Source organism: Arvicola amphibius, chromosome 4 (genome assembly GCF_903992535.2).
Source record: "Arvicola amphibius chromosome 4, mArvAmp1.2, whole genome shotgun sequence".
Taxonomy (NCBI): domain Eukaryota; kingdom Metazoa; phylum Chordata; class Mammalia; order Rodentia; family Cricetidae; genus Arvicola; species Arvicola amphibius.
This window is the reverse complement of record NC_052050.1, coordinates 41,158,368-41,176,999: the sequence shown is the minus strand read 5'-3', so window position 1 is coordinate 41,176,999 and position 18,632 is coordinate 41,158,368. Positions and strand designations below refer to the sequence as shown.

The following is an 18,632-nucleotide window of genomic DNA, read 5'->3' as shown; positions in this document are numbered from 1 at the left end:
TTATATCTTGTTAAATACTGGATATTACCTTCCTTCCTTCCTTCCTTCCTTCCTTCCTTCCTTCCTTCCTTCCTTCCTTCCTTCCTTCCTTCCTGTTTGTTTTTTGAGATAGGGTTTCTCTGTAGTTTTTTTGGAGCCTGTCCTGGAACTAGCTCTTTTAGACCAGGCTGGCCTTGAACTCACATAGATCGACCTGCCTCTGCCTCCCAAGTGCTGGGATTAAAGACGTGTGCCACTACTACCTGGCTTGACACTGGATACTTCTGTCTGCTGTAACTGTCCTTGACCTTTGTTCTGAGTTTGTTCATTTCAGGTCCGCTAAATTGTATTAGGCAAGATCATAGCAGCATTTAGACCTGAACTGATTCTGCTCCTCTACTTGGTACTGCTTCTGAGCAGCATCCTTGCTAATCTCTCACCAGTGATGATGTTTGTTGTTCTGTCCAGTGAAAAGGATGAATTCAGCATGATGGCACATGCTTTTAATTCCAACACTTGGGAGGCAGGTGGATAACTGTGAATTTGAGGCCAACTTGGTTTATATAGGCCATCCAGGTCTAGATACTGAAACCTTATCTCTAAAACAAAAATAAAACAAAAGAAATAAGAAAAGGATGAATTTGCTGTTCCTAAATTTCTTTTTTTTTTTTTTTAAGATTTATTTATTATGTATACAGGGTCCTGTCTACATGTATACTTGCAGGTCAGAAGAGGGTACCAGACCTCATTACAGATGGTTGTGAGCCATCAACTGGTTGCTGGGAATTGAACTCAGGACCTCTGGAAGAACAGCCAGTGCTCTTAACTGCTGAGCCATCTCTCTCCAGCCCTGTTTCTAAATTTCTTTGTGTCTCAGAATTTGTTTCCCATGGCCCTTCCTTCAGGAGTACTTGATTTTACACTTGGCAGATCTCAGAGCACTCTGCTCAGCTCTCTAAATCTGTGTATTCTCTCCTCTGGGCTCTGTTTCCCTAGATTTTCTCATCCCCTGCTGTTGTCTCCTTGAGTTAGGAAAATTTGGACTGGGTTTTTCTTCCCCACTGTGGCTTGGGAATTCTCTCAAAGTAGTAAGCCAGGCAATCTTTATGTTTAGTTTTTTGTGTCTTCTCCCATCCTTTGATGAATGGTAGTCAAAAACATGAAAAATCTTTCACAGAGTATGTCTGTTTTTTGTTGTTTTAGATGGAGAAGTAATTCAGTCTCAGATCCTCTTATCTTGCTAGAACCAGAATCACACTTTTTTTAAAAAAAAAAAAAAAAAACCAAAAAACAGGGTGTTTTGCTTGTTTGTTTTTTGGTTTTTAGAGACAAAGCTCTGTAGCTTTGGAGCCTATCCTGGAACTAGCTCTTGTAGACCAGGTTGGTCTTGAACTCACAAAGATCCGCCTGCCTCTGCCTCCGAGTGCAGGATTAAAGGCGTGTGCCGCCGCCACCCGGCGCTCAGTGTGTTTATTAAATGAAGTTGAACAGAGGCAGGGTTATTGATAGAGCTACGAAAGGAGATGGGACTGTCACATACAGATAAACAAGGAGGCAAGGCTTATGGTAGATAGCTGGACAAGGAGGCAGGTTTAGCTCATTTTCAGGCTGTAAACATGAGGAGGGAGAAGCTATGATGGAGGTTTTCTGCACATACTATCAACACCTACACATGGATGAGAAGAAGGCTTTGCACAACATCACTCTGAGCCTGGGGGCTGGATGCCATTTTTCCATAGGTCTGAGGCTCCGGGATCCTTGACATGTCTATGACCATGTCTACAATACACATTTATTCAGGACTCCACTTACTCAGGGCTTCCTCCACACACTACAGAGGCTCAAAAGCTTGGGTCCTTTCTGAGTACCATAGAAAGACTTTCAAACAGTCAATCAGAGAAAAGTGTATATCTTTGGAAAAGAGCATCTTTTGTTGCTATCTTCTGTCATTCTGTTAGAATATATATAATACAATAATAATGTCTGTATAGAATATTTGCATGTTAGAATGAAAAAAGTCTGCTTTTGTTTTTTATCATGTAAGAGTATAAATTGGATAATTTTATCTTGCCATAAGTATAATTTTAGAGTGTTCTTAAATGTAGTTTGTTTTTCATAGAAAAATTATACTCCCCTGTGAAAGTTGTTACATCACCAAGAAAGCTTCCTCCAACATCACCAAAAGGAAGTGGGCAAAAGCGAGCGTTTCCCCCTAAAACTTTGGCAAATTACTTTAAAGTATCCTCCAAATCCAAAAATAATGAAGAAGTAGGAGTACTCATGGGAAATAATAAAGGTAAATTATTAAGTTAACAAAGTAAATTAACCTTGATACATGATACTGTGCATTTCCTGTGATCCTCTGCTATTTTTTAAGCCTCAGTCATGCTAATGGTCCTAAATATAGAAGCGTCACTATTGAGTAAGATTTGGTGTGGGAGTTCAGTTTTGTGTATATCTAGTGCTTTTGAAAAGTAAGTTTTGCCAGATGTGGTGGTGCATACCTTTAATCCCAGCATTTTGGAAGCAGAGGCAGGTAGATCTTTATAAATTCAAGGTCAGCTTGATTTATACAATAAAACCCTGTCAAAAAAAAAAAAGAAAGAAAGAAAGAAAAAGGGATGGAGAGATGGCTCAGTGGTTAAGAGCACTGCCTGCTCCTCTAAAGGTCCTGAGTTCAATTCCCAGCAACCACACGGTGGCTCACAACCATCTGTAATGAGATCTGGTGCCTTTCTGACCTACAAGCCTGAATGTAGGCAGAATACTGTATACACGATAAATAAATAAATCTTAAAAAAAAAAAAAAGAAAAAAGTGAGTTTTATCTAAAATATTAACATTGTATTTTTGCAGGAATCAAAAATGCTTCTTTGGAACAGAGGCAAATCATTCAGACTAAATCAACAAATGCAAATAATTCAAATGTTAAAGAATTTGGAGCTGAGGAATCCAATAGGAAGAATGCAACATCTCTCATTCTCTTTGAGGAGGTAGGCTTGCAGGGGCATGCATGGATGAGGTCTCATAGTGGGAACTTATTTTAAAGATTACTATGTGTTTTCTTATAGGGAATTATAAAATAATAAATCTAACTTTAGAATAATATTTCTTTTATTTCTAAAGAATGTTGTTTTTTTAATTTTAAAGATTTATTTATTATGTATATAGTGTTTTGCCTGCACGCCAAAAGAGAACTTGAAATCTCATTATAGATGGTTGTAAGCCACAATGTGGTTGCTGGGAATTGAACTCAGGACTTCTAAAAGAGCAACCAGTGCTCTTAACTTTTGAGCCATCTCTCCAGACCCTTTTTTTTCGTAACATTTTCTTTGTATTATTTTCTTTTATGTATCTGGATGTTATGCCTTTCTGTATGTCTGTGCACCACCCTAGCAGGCCAGAGGGAGGGTATTGGTCCCCTGGAACTGGAGTAACAGATAAATGTTAGCTGCTATGTGGGTGCTGGAATCAAACCCAGGTCCTCAGGAAGAGCAACTGATGCTCTTAGCCACTGAGCCATCTCTCCAGCTCTGTCTAGAATAATTTCAAGGTGATTAACATAATTCAAGAATACTTATTTGTTTGTTCGTTTTTTCCGAGATGGGGTTTCTCTGTGTAGCTTTGGAGTCTGTCTTGGAACTCGTGCTGTAGACCAGACTGGCCTCGAACTAACAGTGATTTTTCTGCCTCTGTTTCCCAGTGCTGGGATTAAAGGCGTGTGCAACCACTACCCTGCAAGGATATTGATTTTTTTTTTTTTAACAGCTGTAGAAGTACTTGTGACTCATCTACCCAGTTACTGGCGATTGTTTTATTTAGTTTTTTGTTTGCTTGGGGTTTTTGTTGTTGTTTGTTTGTTTTCTTGCTGTTCTTTTGAGATGGGTGACAGGTTTTCTGTGTAACAGCGCTGGCTGTCCTGGAACTCTGTAGGCCAGGCTGGCTTCAGACTCACAGAGATGCACCTGTCTCTGCCTCCCGAGGGCTGGGATTAAAGGCATGCACTACCACTGCCTGGCTTTTATTTAGTTTTAATGTTTATTATGTTACCATCTTAAAAGTTTTCACCAGTCAGCGGTGGTGCATACCTTTAATCTCAGCACTCAGGAGGCAGAAGTCTACATAGTGAGATCCAGGACAGCCAGGACTACACAGTGAAACCCTGTCGTGAGAAACCAAGAACCAAACAAACAAAAAAACATAAAAACATAAAATTTCTTCATGGGCTTAATTTATACTTTTCAAAAATTAGTGTTGACTCTGACATAGTATGTCTATTGTGTATCTCTATAACTGATCTGAATGAGTATATTGTTACTCTTACTTTATTAATATTCTAATGAATGACTTGTAGGTTGATGTCATTTTTGATGAAGATGCTGGGTTTTTGAATGCAGTCAAAACATTCATGGCGACAACTAAACGGCCGGTAGTTCTTACTACAAGTGGTACGTAACAATGATTTCAGTACAGCATGTGTGGGCCAAGGCAACGGCTCAGCAGGTGCAGGCCTTTTCCAAATAAGTCTGTTGATCTGAGTTTGATGCCTGAAACCCACAGAAAGGTAGAAGTAGAGAACCAGTTCCACAGGGTTGACCTGTTGCTTCTAAATGCTTATGTACACACCCACACACAAAACATACACATACAGTAATAATAAATGATATTTTAAAACAAATTGGGATTACTGGAAAGATAGCTAAGTAGTTAAGAGCACTTATTATTCTTGCAGAGAACCTGTGTTTATTCCCAGCACCCACATGGCAGCATACTACTGTCTGTAACTCCAGTTCCAGGAGATTTAATGTCCTCTTCGGGCTTCTTCAGGCACCAGGCACTCACTTGGGACACTGACATGCATGCAGGCAAAACACTCAAACACATCAAATAAACAAACCAAAAAAGATTTTTTTTTCCTCTTCAAAACAAAGCATAATGTGGTCTGTAATCCTAGTACTCAGGAGGCAGAGGCATGAGAATCTCCACAAATGTGAGGCTGACTTGATGTCTACAATGAATTACAGGTCAGTAAGTGCTACATAGCCAAATCGTGTGTCAAAACAAGCAAAAACAATCAGACACCAAGGCTATACTGAGAAACCCTGTCTCGAAAAAAAAAAAATTTAATAATCATAGGTTAGGTGATATTTTAATTAAAGGTCATAATTATGTTACATCAAAATAGAAAGTTTCTTCAGGATTTGTCATTTGCATGATACTGTAGTCTCCCTTCATCTAAGGGAGACTGTGAGCACCACACCCATGGATGCTTGACGTCTCAAATAGTGCAAACTGTATATATACCTTTTGCCCTACACATACATACTTAGAACACTTGTAACCTAGTCATAGTAAGAAATTAACAATTACCTAGAGAACAATTAAAACACTTATTAACAATTGTAAATGTTAGGACCTGGGGAGTTGGCGCGTAGTTAAGAGCACCTGTAGCTCTTGCAGAGGAGCCATGTGCAGCCCCTCTCCCCTGAAGACCTGAAGTGTCAGATCCCCTGGAGCTGGAGTTGCAGGCAGCTGTGAGCTGTCTGATATGGGTCCTGAGAACTAACCTCCAGCCTGCTACAAGAGCAGAATGCACTATAGCCACTGAGTCAACTCCTGTCCTTTAATTACCAATGAATTGCTAGATATTGTAATAAAAAAGTATAACTGGGAAAAGTTATGTAGTGATCTCATTTATTTTTAATAACATTATGTCATTTTTCTATAGATCCCACATTTAGTTTAGTGTTTGATGGCTGCTTTGAAGAAATCAACTTCAATATTCCTTCCCTGGTAAGTTTTGAATTTTCATGATCACAGATTATATGTACCACAATTATGTAAAAGATTTATTTATTTTATTTTTTTAATTTTTTTTGATTTTTCGAGACAGGGTTTCTCTGTGGCTTTGGAGCCTGTCCTGGAACTAGCTCTTGTAGACCAGGCTGGTCTCGAACTCACAGAGATCCGCCTGCCTCTGCCTCCCGAGTGCTGGGATTAAAGGTGTGCACCACCACCACCCGGCTATAAGATTTATATTTTTAAAATGTGCTTTTTAAAGGGAAATGTTAAAACATCTAAGTTTGAGGAAACTTGTGGTTATTTCCTTTTTTTCTTTAAAATAAAGTTTTTCAGATATTTAAGTTTTCTGTATATTCTAATACTCCTTTTTGTTTTTTTCCTTTGAGACTGTCACACCATGTAGACCTGGCTGGTCTTGATTTCACAAGAGATTCACCTGCCTCTGCCTCCTCAGGGCTAGGATTAAAGGCATGCGCCACCATGCCCGGCTTCATTTTATTTTTAAATAATACTTTATTAAGATTAAATGTTATTAGAGTTAAACCTTGCACTTTTCTGTGTGCTGATGTTCATAAGAGGCCAATGTAATCACACTCCACACCTGAACAGAAACCTGCCTCTTTCCTTCTGAAGATCCTGGGTGCATTCTCCTTACATGCAGCACGACCCCCAGGATTGTTCTGAGGGTGCTACAACCTAAGAACAGGGTGAATACTTGAAGCTATCAAGTTCATGGTATTAACCTTGTGTGTGATTGTATTTTTAATTTCTTTTAGATTTATTTTATTTTTATGTGTGTGACTGTTCTGCTTGAATGCATATATAATATAGGCACCACATGCATCCTTGATACTTGTGGAGGTTAGAAGAGGATAGAACTGGAGTTACAGATGGTTGGGAATCACCATAATACTGGAGACTGAACCCCTGGTCCTCTGCTATAAGTGTTTTTAACTTCTGAGCCCTCTCTTCTAACATATCTCCCAACCTTTTTCCTAAAGATTTATTTTAGCTAGGCATTGTGGTGCACACCTTTGATGCCAGCACTTGGAGCCAGAGGCTTACTTATTCTGCGTGTCTATGTGTTTATATGGGCGCACATGTGACATGACAATTGTATGGAGGGCAAAGACAGCTTTTAGTAGTTTTGTCTCCTTCCCAAACTGTGTGGGTTCTGGGGATTGAACACAGACTTGTCAGACTTGTTAACCGGGGCCTGAGCCATCTTACTCAGAGGTATGTCCCTGATGAGCTCTGTTCATTTTTGGAGGCAAGATCTCATGTAGTCCAGGCTGTCTTAGAACTTACTGTGTAGCTAAGAATGAACAGGCCTTTGCCAACCTGGTTATGTGGTGCCTGGGATAGAACCCAGGGCCTCTTGCATGCTAAGTACTCAGCCAACTGAGCTTTATCCCTAGACCTGTTTTTTTAATAATGTCTTTTATAGGCCATACTGTCCTCAGTCTGTGTAGTTGAGTGTGATTCCTGGCCTTTTCACATACATTTTCAAAATAATGAAATAATAGATGTGTGTTACTTCCACTGAGGATTTTAGGATGTCGAGCATCCTTTCTTGTCTATCACTCTTCCTCTATTGGTGATTGAAACCAGAGCTTTGCATACTGAACACACACACTACCAGGAGCTACAGTCCTTGGGTTTTTCAGATGAGATATTACTCTGTAGCCCATTCTGACCTAGAACCTACAGTCCTTCTGCCTCCACCGTCCCATGCCAGCACTGTAGGCATGGACCACCTTGCACAACTGTTCAGTATCTTGTCAAGGGTCCTTTTACTATCTATTTCTTTATTGAAGTATTGGTTCAAATTTTTGAGAAAGGTTAAATTGGGGCACAGAAGAATAAATTCTGGGCTTTATGCCTGCCAGTCAAACACTGTACCTGAGCTTTCAGATGTTTGTCCCTTACTTTAATTAGTATTTGTTTGTTTTTCACTCAATTGAAGCAGTTTTTTTAAAAAGCAGTCTGGGTATGTTTGCATTAGATTTGTATCTTTTTTTTTTTTTTTTTTTTTTTTTTGGTTTTTCGAGACAGGGTTTCTCTGCAGCTTTTTTTTTTTTTAGAGCCTGTCCTGGAACTAGCTCTTGTAGACCAGGCTGGCCTCGAACTCACAGAGATCCGCCTGCCTCTGCCTCCCGAGTGCTGGGATTAAAGGCGTGCGCCACCACCGCCCGGCTAGATTTGTATCTTATAAGGTTTTTCCCAGTTCATATCTTATCTTTTAATTGTAAGGTGAACATTTTTAATTTTAATAAAGTGAAATTTACTTTAAAAAATTAGTTTTTATTTCATGGTTTGTGGTTCTACAACCCATTTAAGCTTATAATGATTCTGCCTATGGATTTTTTTCTTTTTCTTTTTTTTTTTTTTTTTTTTTTTTTTTTGGTTTTTCAAGACAGGGTTTCTCTGCAGCTTTTTTAGAGCCTGTCCTGGACCTAGCTCTTGTAGACCAGGCTGGCCTCGAACTCACCTGCCTATGGATTTTTACAATAACTTTTTTACTTAGGTCTAAAACCTGTTTAGGGCAAAATTTTTTAAGATGATTTTTTTGTTGTTGTTTTGATGATTTGTTTTCGTATACATATCTAATTGCTCAAACATTATTTATTCAGAGTATTGCTTTATTTATTTATTTATTTACTTATTTGTTTATTTTGTTTTTTGAGACAGGGCTTCTCTGTGTAGCTGTGGCTGGCTATTCTGGAATTTATCAAACTCACAGAGAACCATCTGCCTCTGCATTCCAAGTGCTGGGATTAAAAGCTTGTGCCACCACTGCCCACATAAATGTACCTTTTTTTTAAATGACTACTAACTACAGGGTTTTGTTATGTTTTTCAAACTATACTTACTCTATATTTATGTGAGAAATGTTCACTTGATTACTGTATGTAACTGTACCAAATCTTGAGGTTAAGGGCTATAACTCTTCAAACTATTATTTCTCAAACTTTATTTGACTGTTACAGGTATTATACACTTCTGCTAATTTCAGAAAGGGATTGCCAATTTTTATAGTTTAGTGTTTTCTTAGAATTTTATTGAATTTATAATTAAGTTTGGAACAGACATTTGATAATACTGAATCTTCTGATTGATGATCATTTTTTTAAAAAAAAAACACATTTCTATCTTTTTAAAATATTTATTTATTTATTATATATACAATATTCTGTCTGTGTGAATGACTGCAGGCCAGAAGAGGGCACCATACCTCATTACAGATGGTTGTGAGCCACCATGTGGTTGCTGGGAATTGAACTCAGGACCTTTGAAAGAGCAGGCAGTGCTCTTAACCTCTGAGCCATCTCTCCAGCCCCAATGATCATTTTTCTTAAAGGGCAGCATTCACTTTCTCAGATTTGTTTGTTGGTTTGGTTTTTCAGATAAAGTCTGTGTAGCCATGGCTGTCCTTGGCTTTTTGTGGCTGCGTTATGTGTGTTGTAGCATCTGTGTTGACTTCAAAGAATGACCTTGAACTCTTGATCTTCCTGCTTCTCAAAAGTTAGTTTACTGGCTGGGATTCCTGTTATATGCCACCACACCTGACTCTTTTTTCTTTCTTTCTGATGCTTTCTTTAATCATCAAGAAGCCAGGCAGTGGTGGTGCACACCTTTAATCCCAGCACTCAGGAGGCAGAGGCAGGTGGATCTCTGTGAGTTCGAGACCAGTCTGATCTATAAGAGCTAGTTCCAGGATAGGTTCTAAAGCTACTAAGTGGAGGTGTTGGCAGTGGACAATCATAGCTGTTTACAGACAAGACTATAGACAGGAAGTGATCACTATGACAATTGGCCACAAAGTTAGTTGTAGGGTTCTTTTTTTTTTTTTTGAGTAGGATTAAAAATATTCCCTATTAATCTGATTTTAAAAGAATTTTTTATAAAGAATAAATGCATGCTAGGCAATGGTGGCACACCCATTTAATCCCAGCACTCGGGAGGCAGAGGCAGGCAAATCTCTATTATTTTGAGGTCAGCCTAGTCTACAGGCTGAGTTCCAGAGCAGCCAGAGCTGTCACACAGACAGACCCTATCTTGAAAAACCAGAAAGGGGGGGGGGGGAGAAATAATTTAAGATGTATTTTTCTTTTACTCCTGAATATTGCACTGGTTGCATGTGGCACAGGTTTCATCCAAACACACACACACACACACACACACGGCAGAAAATGCTTTATGATCTCAGCACTTGGGAGACTGACATTGAAGGATTGCCAGCATAAGACTAAATAAGGTTGCATAGTCAACCTGGCTATATAGCAAGACTCTGTCTCAAGAAAGAAAAGAGCCATACTGGAATTCTGATAAAATGAAAGAAAGTTGCTATCCATTAAGTTCTAATATATTAGATAGTTAACATTGCCCCCTCTATTTTATATTTGCAAACACATGCGTCTATGAACTTGATAGTTACTGATTTTTATTTTAAATTTAGAAAAGTATATTTTAGTATTGTTATAATATTTATAATTTCTTTATCTTTTTCGGTTTTTGATTTGTTTTGTTTTTTGTTTTTCGAGGCAGGGTTTCTATGTGTAGGCCTGACTGTCCTGGAACTCTCTTTGTAGACCAGGCTGGCCTCAAACACACAGAGATCTACCTGCCTCTGCCTCCTGCTCGGCTCTCTTTTTTTATTTATTTTTATTTATTTGCTTGTTTGTGCATTTATTTATTTATTTATTTATTTATTTATTTATTTATTTATTTGAGACAGGGTTTCTCTTTAGCTTTGGAGACTGTCCTGGAACTCACTCTTGTAGACCAGGCTGGCCTCGAACTCAAAAGATCCACCTGCCTCTGCCCGCCTCTGCCTCCCAAGTGCTGGGATTAAAGGCATGTGTCACTACCGCCCAACTTATTTTTATTTTTTATATTTATTTATTTATTATATATACAGTGTTCTGCCTGCATGTATGCCTGCAGGCCAGAAAGGGCACCAGATCTCATTACAATGTGGTTGTTGGGGGTTGAACTCAGGACCTCTGGAAGACCATCTAGTTCTCTTAACCACTGAGTTCTCTCTCCAGTCCCAATATTTATAATTCTAATGGCTATAAAATATCACGTTAAGCAGCTAGGTTTGTCTTGTTCCCAGAACTTGGGAGACAAAAGCAGGTGGATCTTTGTGAGTTGGAGGCCAGTCGTGGTTTACAGAGGTAGTACCAGGACAGTCAGGGTTATATAGAGAGGCTCTGGATCAAAATTTAAGAAAGGTTGGGGAGGGGCTGGAGAGATGGCTCAGTGGTTAAGAGCATTGCCTGTTCTTCCAAAGGTCCTGAGTTCAATTCCCAGCAACCACATGGTGGCTCACAACCATCTGTAATGGGGTCTGGTGCCCTCTTCTGGCCTGCAGGCATACATGAAGACAGAATATTGTATACATAATAAATAAATTTTAAAAAAAAAGAAAGAAAGGTTGGGGAGAATGAATTTTTTAAAAATCCTATCAAGTTTATCATTACTTAATCTAGCTCTATAGAACTGCCTGTTGTGTTCAGGTTAGAGAATTTTGAAAAGTTTCCTTGCCAGGCTGAATGTGGTGCTTACATACCTGTAATCCCAGCATCCAAGAGGCAGACTCAAGGAGAATCCTACGTTTGAGGTCAGCCTGGGCTATGTAGGAAGGTCCTGCTTAAAACAACAACAAAACCAGGTATATGGGAACATGCAGGTAATCTTTACATTTGGGAAGTGGAGCCAGGAGAACCAGAGGTTCAAGACCAGCCTGGTTTGTATAAAATTCCGTCTTAAACATACAAACACAGTTTTTGTTGTTGCTGTCCTGAACTATATACAGTGAACACAAGAATATATTTATATAAATGCCTTTAATTTGATGGTATATGCTCTTGTATTTTCTAGAGAAATTTTATTCTCAAAAAGTTTTAAGATATTGTAGCTTTTAACTATTCTTCATCAGTATTCATTATTACTCCATTTCTGCCAGTTATGTGACTAACCATGTCTTCATATCTCCCACATCTTGTTTCCTGATTTTTAGCTTAACGTTGCCAGCTATCTGCAGGTGATCTGTTTAGTTGAGAATTTCAGAACCGACTTAAAAGACTTTGTAACCTTGTTGACTGCAAATAACTGTGACATCAGAAAAAGTATCCTTTACTTACAGTTTTGGATTAGAAGTGGAGGTGGAATTTTAGAAGAAAGACCATTATCATATTGTCGTAAGTAGTCTGTCAATAGTCTGTCATGAAAAAAATGTTCTATTACAAGACCACATTCTTTTTGTTTGTTTGTTTTTTGTTTTTGTGTTTTCAAGGCAGGGTTTCACTGTAACTTGGAGCCTGTCCTGGGACTAGCTCTGGTAGACCCGGCTGGCGTCGACCTCACAGAGGTCCGCCTAAGGCGTGCGCCACCACCGCCCAGCAGGACCACATTCTTAAATATATACTCTATTAAAATGTTTTTAAGTTAAGTGGCTTTCTATGCTGATTTTTAAAATATTTACACATACATCTACTTTTTTAAAATAAAAGTTTTAAAAACATTAAGTGGGGCTGGAGAGATGGCTCAGTGGTTAAGAGCACTGACTGCTCTTCCAAAGGTCCTGAGTTCAATTCCCAGCAATGACATGGTGGCTCACAACCATCTGTAATGAGGTCTGGTGCCCTCTCTTCTGGCCTGCAGGCATACAAGTAGACAGAACACTGTATACTTAATAAATAATTAAATATTAAAAAAAATAAAAACATTAAGTGTAAGTAAACAGTCAGGTGTGGTATTTCACACCTGTAATCTTAGCAGTCTGGAGGCAGAGGCAAGAGGATCATAAATTCAAGGCCTTGCTTGTCTTTATAATAAACTCAAGGATAGGCTGGGCTTTATAACACCTTCTCCCAAAAAACAAAGCAACAGAAAAGTGCAAAGGATTGAACTCACAGAAATACAAGAGGGAAAAAGGTTTTCCAAGGCCAGTATTGTGGTGCTTGTCTGTGACCCTAGTTCTGCAGTCTCTCAGCAAGAAAAGAGAAATATCCCCTACAGTCCTTAGACTTTTTTTTTAAAATCACGCTTCTTAAGCTCTCAGTAGCTTCAGAAGTCAATATGAGATTAGTTCTGACAGTACTTGGGGGATGGAGACCAGAGGATGAAGAGTTGAAGGTCATCCTTGTCTCCATAGTAAGTTTAGAGTAGCCTGGACTGCATTAGACCCCATCTCAAAAACACTCCAAACTATTGCATGTACATTTATGAACATATAGTTTCTTACAGAACTATAGTTACCACTTAGCAACTTCCTTCTTTCCCTTATAAAAAACATACTCAATGCCAGCTGTGGTGTCATATTTCTGTACTCCTGGCACTTGGGAGATGAGGCAGGAGGATCAAGAGGTAAAGGTCATCTTTGGCTACATTGAGTTCAGCCTAGACTATAGGAGACAGTGCCTTGATCAAAGCAAACAAAATATATTAGTGACCTTTGTACTGAGGTAGCTGTATCTCATTCTTTTCTGTGATTGTACTTAAGTATAAATTCCTGAGGAAAGGGTTATTTGTATCTTCTCTCTGTGAGAGTGGAATATGCATGTTTGCATTATTAAAAATCTCCCCTAGAGTTTTTTAATGTGTGTGCTGGACTTAGGTCCTCATGCTTGCAAGCACTTTACCTACTGAGCCATCTCTCTAGCCCTTTGTTTTGGTTTTTATTGTATTTTATTTTTATTTATTTGGTTTTTCAAGGCACAGTTTCTCTGTATAACAGTCCTGGCTTTTCTGGGACCTGCTTTGTAGACCATGCTGGCTTGAATTCACGGGGATCCACCTGCCTCTGCCTCCTGAGTACTGGGATTAAAGGTGTGCACTGCCACCACCACCCGCTTGGTTTTTATTTTATTTACTTACTTGTTTGTTTGTTTGTTTGTTTGTTTTTGTTTTGCAAGACAGGTTTTCTTTGTGTAGCCCAAGCTGTCCTGGAACTCACTCTGTAGACCCAGCTAGCCTAGAACTCACAGATCTGCCTGCCTCTACCTCCCTAGTGCTGAGATTAAAGATGTGTTCCACCGCCACCCAGCTCTGTTTTTATCTTTTAAATTCCATATTCACGTTTATTAATTTACTGGTGGTGTGGAGATCAGAGGACAACATGAAGCAGTCAGTTCTCGTCCACGCTGGCGGGGCATAGTGGGGGGGGCAGTTGAACTCAGTTGTCAGTTTAGCAGCAAGTTCTTCTCACTGGACCTGCTTAGTTTCTAGACAGAATCACATTAGCCCAGGCATGTGCAGCCACACCCAGCTTGTATTTCTTTGTATTATATTTAATAGTTTATAATTCTAATTTTTCTAAGAACTTGGTTTTAGAAATTTTTTTTCTCACATGAATATTTTTAGTTTCTACTACTCTTCAGTTATTGTTGTGACCTGATAATGGCACAAGCAATTATTGATTACTTTCTCCATTCCAGATCCTGTGTTTTCAGGACCCGTCAGCCATGCTCCTTCCCAGGGGAAGTTGCTAGTTTGTGTGTGTCCTGCTCAAGTCATAGTTCTGTTGGGATATTTCCTGCACACATAGTCACGTAAAACCAAGGGGAATAGACAAGAAAAGAAAATTTTTAAAGTAATATGAAATTTTAAAAATTAATTCCTTGTCATTTTTCTCTTTAATTAGTTAAAAATTTAAACATTGTTTTTCAGAATAGATCGAGCCATATTTTTTATTCAGTGTAAGCTGGCAACTTTAACAAGCTCTCAAAAGATCAATATGATCATAAAACATGGGGGAAAATGTCCTGGTAGATGTATGTGATGGCGCTCACCCCCGGGCAGTAGAGTCAGATGTTCAAGGTTGGATACCGAAGGAATGACACCTGAAATGTGTCTGGCCACCAAACATACACGAGAAAGTTCAAGGTTGGTCTGGAGAGATGGCACAGTGGTTAAGAGCACTGCTTGCACTTCCAAAGGTCCTGAGTTCAATTCCCAGCAACCACATGGTGGCTCACAATCATCTGTAATGAGGTCTGGCACCCTTTTCTGGCCTGCAGACATACACACAGACAGAATATTGTATACAGAATAAATACATAAATATATTTTTAAGAGTTCAAGGTTATCCTTGCCTACATTGCAAATGTGACGCCTGCCTCAGTTAAACAATAAAGCCCTGGTGTAAACAAGTGTAAACATTAAATAATAAATAAATAAATAAAAGATAGGCTTGAACATTTCACTTAAGTATTTTTCTTTCTTTCTTTTTTTTTTTTTTTTTTTTTTGGTTTTTCGAGACAGGGTTTCCCTGTAGTTTCTAGAGCCTGTCCTGGATCTAGCTCTTGTAGACCAGGCTGGCCTCGAACTCAGAAATCCGCCTGCCTCTGCCTCCCGAGTGCTGGGATTAAAGGCGTGCGCCACCACTGCCCGGCTTTTTTTCTTTTTTTTTTTTGGTTTAAGTATTTTTCAAGTAATGAATTAAACTGTTTGTAATGAAGTGAGTACATGTGTGGAGAACAAAATAGAGTGAAGGACAGATGTATCAGGCAGGAGCACTTCTTCAGAATTTGTGTGTTCTTTCATACAGTCCATTTAAGATAAATTCGTCTAAGATTTGTCTTTATTAAATTTTTTAGAAGAAAATAGCAGAAATATACCAGTTTGCTCTGAAGATGGCAGTGATCTAAAAATTAACTCTAAAAACAGCAGAAGGAACCGTGTAGCCCTCCCCAAATGTGACACTGGCTGTGCAGAGGCTTTGTTTGGACTCAAAAACATTGCTTCCCCATCTCAAGACGTAATTTCATTTTTAAAGGTATTTTCCATATCTGTGTGAAATGTTGAATTCATGTTCCTGTCTATCTTACCAGGCTTCACCATACAATAATACCTGTGTTTTGAATATTAGTTCAACTTAAAATATACATAACATTTTCTAGATGTGAGATATGAGATTTTAACTCATTAGATTGTGTTGATAAATGGTGCATAGGCATAGCTTTAAAAGTATAATATGAAGGGCTGGAGAGATGGCTCAGCTGTTAGGAGCACTGGCTGCTCTTACAGAGGTCCTGAGTTCAATTCCCAGCAGCCACATGGTAATGCCCTCTTCTGGTTTTGCAGATGTACATGCAGATAGAGCACTTATATACATAAAATAAATAAATAAATCTTTAAAAAATAAATAAAAGATAGAAATACAAAGGGACAGGTCTGTATTCCAAAGGGTGGGAATATGTCTAAACTAGGTTCTTAAAACATCTCTTTATTCAAAATTACTTTTCAGCACAAGATCACAACCAAGGAAGAATGGCATAAATTCATCCAGCTCCTCACTGAATTCCACATGCAAAACATAGATCTATTATATAGTAATCTTGAATTCATCCTGCCATTGCCAGTCACTGTCATTCCAGAAGTCATTCCAGTGACTACAGAGGCCAGTGCACCAGGAAGCATGGAGAATCTTCCCAGGATGAAGTCAGAAGATCAGCCATTAAAAAAATCACAGAAAAGGAAACAGAAAAAGATGGTGACCCTAGATGACAGTGACTTATTTGACACCAGACTGGACTTTTCTGATGAACTGACTAGCTTATCTCCTGTTCCTTCCTCAGCTTTAGGAGACCTCACAAGCAGAGACAGAGAAGGCAACCCAGAGACACAGACACATAACAAAAGTTTCACATCTGACTCTGTGCCTCGACCTCCTAAGACACCAGCAGAGAAGAAGTGTTCTATGCTTGTTTCTCACTGTTTAAATTCTCTCACTGAGTTCATGGAGAACATGTCCTTCTTAGATGCCATTCTAACAGATGCAGGGGAACAGAATGAACTGGGTAGAAAGCCTTTTTACTGGACAAGCGGAAAGGTTAAAAGCGGACTTTGTGATGAGTTTAGTATTGAGAGTAGAGATGGGTGGGTTCCTCAAAGATCTGAAGAATTAAAAGCAACTGCAGAAGCTCTCAGCTTTACTAAATGTTCTTCTACCATTTCAAAAGCACTGGAGTCCTTGAATTCATGCAAGCACTTAGGAAAAGATGCAGTCAATGAGCTCACTTTCTGTGTTTCACAAAGGTGCAGTGATGTATGCTTCCGCCAATCGGCAGCTAATCTGGAGTAAGTTTTTTGTTTTTGGTTTTGTTTTTGGGTTTTTTTTGGGGGGGGGGGTTGTTGTTGTTGTTTTTCAAGACAGGGTTTCCCTGTAGTTTCTAGAGCCTGTCCTGGAATTAGCTCTTGTAGACCAGGCTGGCCTCGAACTCAGAGATCCGCCTGCCTCTGCCTCCCGAGTGCTGGGATTAAAGGCGTGCGCCACCACTGCCCGGCTGGAGTAAGTTTTATTTGTTACCTTCTGTCTGTCAGTAATCAATGGCAGGGGTTCTTACTAATGTAAAATTCTGGGCTATTGATCATCGGGAACACTTAGTGTTAATATAGCTTCTCATATACATTGAGATTACTGAGATAACTAGCTTGAATGAGTGAGTGTGGTGCTGCATGACTTTAATCCCAATATTCCAGATGCAGAGGCAGGTGGATATCAGAGTTCAAGGACAGCCAAGGCTACACAGAGAAACCTTGTATCAGAAGAAAAAAAATTGGGGGGAAACCTTTAAGTAACAGAAGAGTTCAGAGTTGTGACAGGTAAAAGGTTGCCATAAAATATGTGACACTAGACACACGTTTATAAATAAATAAGTATATATATAAAAGATATGTGATACTAGGCATGGTGGCACATGTTGTTAATCAGAGCACTTGGGAGGTAGATGCAAAAGGATCAAGAGATTGAAGCCAGCCCCAGCTACATGAGATCCTGTCTGTAAACAAAAGGTGTCAATATGGAGTTGAACGTGGTGATGCAAGATTAATCCCAGCACTCGGAGACCGAGGAGACTGAGTTTGAAGTCTGGCTGAGCTATGTAGAGTTCTAGGCCAGTCTGGGCATATAGAGTGACTGATGCTGTTGACAGCAAATTAGAAGTGTCATTTGGTCTAGACCAGAAGCAGAAACACTAGCTAAATTTGGGGTTGTTACATTTTTATGTACAAATACAAAAAAAAATTATCCTTCCTCTTAATTTGTAGCAATGCTGACAAGAGGATGGCAGTCATTAAAAGAGTGCTTTCCAGTCGGCCTCTTCTGAGTGTGGGCAACAAGCAAGCCAGTGTAACTGACTACCTGCCAACTCTTCGGAACATTTGTCGGACAGAGAAGCTAAAGGAACAAGGGAGAAATAAAAGAAGGTAAATGTCTAAAAAAAAGAGTACTCTTTTAGGTAGATATGTCAAGACTAATAAATATGTTCATGGTAATGAAAGTACTGCTTTTAAAATTGCCTTCATAATTTTGACAGGTTTCTGCACTACTTTGAAGGAATTCATCTTGATATCCCAGAAGAGGCTGTGACTGCTTTGGCCGCAGACTTCCCTTGATGCTCCTCGTCTTCAGTGTCCTGTACAGATGCTGTGGTCCTTAAGACACACTAGGATATGTTAACTTTAAAGAAGAGATTGTTTCTCTTAATGTAAATTTTAAAACTTTGTATTTTTGTGGTTCAACTATTTAAAATGAAAAAAATTGGGTTACAAACTGTATATATGATTGTGTCATATATTTTTCTGAATGTTTTGTTATTACCTGTTTTTGCTTTGTTGGTATGCTTTCTCTGTGTGTAGATTTCTAAAGCTGTGTCAGTGCTCATTTGTAATCTTCCCTTTCCTTGTACCCTTCCTCTGCTCTTCAGCATCAGAGCCACCATAAATAGGAAACACCTCGCCTGCGGTCCCTAAAAGTTACACAGTATAAAACAAAGTTACATACAGAATAATTTTTAAATGTGCTAAGAATGAAGTTATGAATGTTTGGAAAGTGTAGTACTT

At 38.9% G+C, this 18,632-nt stretch overlaps 1 protein-coding gene across 1 annotated transcript in view; it reads left to right on the top strand.

Moving 5' to 3' along the window:
- The window catches only part of Atad5 (ATPase family AAA domain containing 5), a 50,606-nt gene extending 31,974 nt beyond the window's left edge, over positions 1–18,632 (top strand). The window contains exons 15-23 of the mRNA XM_038327538.1: positions 2,099–2,275; positions 2,835–2,971; positions 4,333–4,426; positions 5,707–5,771; positions 11,806–11,986; positions 15,386–15,564; positions 16,036–16,868; positions 17,838–17,996; positions 18,107–18,632. Of these exons, the coding sequence (XP_038183466.1) occupies positions 2,099–2,275; positions 2,835–2,971; positions 4,333–4,426; positions 5,707–5,771; positions 11,806–11,986; positions 15,386–15,564; positions 16,036–16,868; positions 17,838–17,996; positions 18,107–18,185 (1,904 nt within the window). The 3' untranslated portion in view covers positions 18,186–18,632. The remainder of the gene's footprint in view (positions 1–2,098; positions 2,276–2,834; positions 2,972–4,332; positions 4,427–5,706; positions 5,772–11,805; positions 11,987–15,385; positions 15,565–16,035; positions 16,869–17,837; positions 17,997–18,106) is intronic.